The sequence below is a fragment of the Trachymyrmex septentrionalis genome, unplaced genomic scaffold (assembly GCF_001594115.1).
Source record: "Trachymyrmex septentrionalis isolate Tsep2-gDNA-1 unplaced genomic scaffold, Tsep1.0 scaffold123, whole genome shotgun sequence".
Lineage (NCBI taxonomy): Eukaryota > Metazoa > Arthropoda > Insecta > Hymenoptera > Formicidae > Trachymyrmex > Trachymyrmex septentrionalis.
In genome coordinates this window covers 14,277-16,506 of record NW_017304363.1, presented here as the reverse complement: position 1 = coordinate 16,506, position 2,230 = coordinate 14,277, and the positions used below count along the sequence as shown (strand labels likewise).

At 33.4% G+C, this 2,230-nt stretch overlaps 1 protein-coding gene across 3 annotated transcripts in view; it reads right to left on the bottom strand.

Annotated features, from left to right (window-relative positions):
• The window catches only part of LOC108755571 (ATPase family AAA domain-containing protein 5), a 12,288-nt gene that overhangs the window by 2,883 nt on the left and 7,175 nt on the right, over window positions 1-2,230 (bottom strand). The window contains exons 1-4 of one of the 3 annotated variants that reach the window (XM_018498675.1): window positions 1,625-1,726; window positions 1,059-1,533; window positions 454-977; window positions 57-367 (exon numbers count right to left, since the gene is read on the bottom strand). In XM_018498675.1, the coding sequence (XP_018354177.1) occupies window positions 57-367; window positions 454-977; window positions 1,059-1,370 (1,147 nt within the window). In that variant the 5' untranslated portion in view covers window positions 1,371-1,533; window positions 1,625-1,726. Of the gene's footprint in view, window positions 1-56; window positions 368-453; window positions 978-1,058; window positions 1,727-2,230 lie in introns of those variants that run through there. The other 2 variants (XM_018498666.1, XM_018498657.1) reach the window with 2 other exon arrangements.

Below are 2,230 nucleotides of genomic sequence, written 5' to 3'. Positions count from 1 at the left end.
CTTATATATATAAAAGAAATATATATATATGTATAATGGTAATTGTACTACGTTACCATATAAAGAATCGTTATCTTCAGAAGAATGTAATTTTATGCGCAAGGACCAACGAGGTTTTTCTCGTTTCTGTTTATCTTGTTTGATTGGCTGTAGAGAAAGTAAATTTTCAGACTCTATGACGTGAATATCATCTATTGTAGAAAGATCTAACTCTGACTTCGGACATTTCTTATTAAGATATTTCTCATTTGATTTCAGCTTCCTCATAGGTTCAATATCAGAATTATCAGTTCTATGTACATCTGCTTTTACAGTAAAAGTAGACATACATTTTTCATCCTTATTTGTTAATCCCAATGGTGATTTGCTATGATAAAAAAATCAGTAGTAAAATCTAACAATATAACTTATATTATATAAAATTATACAGATAAATATAAATTTAAATATTACCTAAAATAATCTAGCAAGTTTCCAGATTGTTTGTTAGTTTTTATCGATAATTCAAAGCTGTTATCCTTTTCATATATGTTGCTTTTATTCTCGCCTTTAAAGAACCTTATACGATTTTCAATATTCTTTTCTATTCTCTCACCCTCTTCCATTTCAGCTATTTTTTTTTTTGAATATCCTTTTTTATCGGCCAAAGCTATGAGCTTTTCTTTGCACCTAGATCTGAATTCTTTTAAATCTGATTTCTCTTTATTCTCACTATCTTCTATGGATTGCTGTGGTAGTGATTTATATTGTATTGGTTTACTATGACTCATCAGAACTTGAAAAGCATTTGATTCTCTTCGTTGAGAATCAATTTCATCATAAAATTCTATGTTTGACTCAGTTTCATCTTTAGAATTAACATTGTCATTAAGAGAACCGTTTAAATTCATAACAATCTGATTATTTAATTTTCGTTCTTGCGAGATATTCTTTGTTTCTTCAGACTGATTTCTGTTTATTTCCACAGATTTTGAATGCTTAAAAATATGAAAAATTCAACTATAACGATTTATCAATAAAGTGACATCAACTGTAATTCCTATTAAAATAAAAAATACCTTTTTAAGACGACGCTTTATGCTTGACTCAGTTAAATCTGATTTTGGTGTTCCATCTTGCAAAGTTCTTTCGACGTTGTTTATCTCACCATTGAATGGACTAAACGTTTTGTCGATTAGATCGTTCTTGTTCTCGATGTTATACATTCTGCTTGAAGAACTATTGCTGGATATCCGCCTCACACGTTTGTGTTTATTTGTCGCAACATCTTCTTGTTTTTGATCCTCCTCTTTTACATTGCCTAGATCAGTATCAATCTCCTTATCAGCGATATTCTTGCCATTGGCAAAATATTGCTTGATATCTTTCATACTTCAACATCAATATCCTTTTTTCTGCTTTATTTACGATCTCTCGATCCGTTAAGAACGTAGTACATTGCTTTTCCCTTCTTCGATTTTCCTCAAAATTTCTCGAAAAGCAATAAAAATATTTCAACGATGAAAAACTAACGAATGTTAAGAACGAAACAACCTGGAACAGACATCAGTGATGAACGTATCAAGCGTGTACCGTGTCGAGAACTTCTTCGTTAATAATAAACGACTAAACTTGTGAAAATTACTTTCGCGTTGTAATTTCAAATAAAATATTTATTTTGCTAGTCTTTGGCTCACAAAGTGTAACACGATAACATCAATAGCATGTTCGCACGACACGGTCATGACTTCCCGCCTTTTTAACAGAGATTTCGAGAGCTCTTTTTATACAATATTACGTTCCAAAACTTATTATGAAATTCCATAGTTTACGTTTATTCCGATAGAGGGCTATCTTTTGTCCATTGCGTTCGAAAACTTAGCCTGGATTCTCATATAGGCAACAGCACTTTGACACCGAACGCTGCGGGTGCGATTACATGGAATGTGGTACGCGGTACAGTTACTAATGGCTTCTACACACTGTACACTTGCCGCGCGGCAAAATGTGATGCGGTAGCCAATAAGCTTACAGCTCCTAATGTGCTCATTGGTTATCGCGTCTCATTTTGCCGTGCGGCAAGCGTTTCCGCGTCCAGTGTACAGGAGCCATAATAGTAAGTAACTAGGCAACTAGGAAACCGCGTACCACAGTTTATTTCTTCCTTTGATAAAGGGTGTCCCAAAATTAACGCAAGATTTGAATTTGCCGCCATTTGTGCAGTAAAGTGTTGGCAACCCAAAAAAAAAAA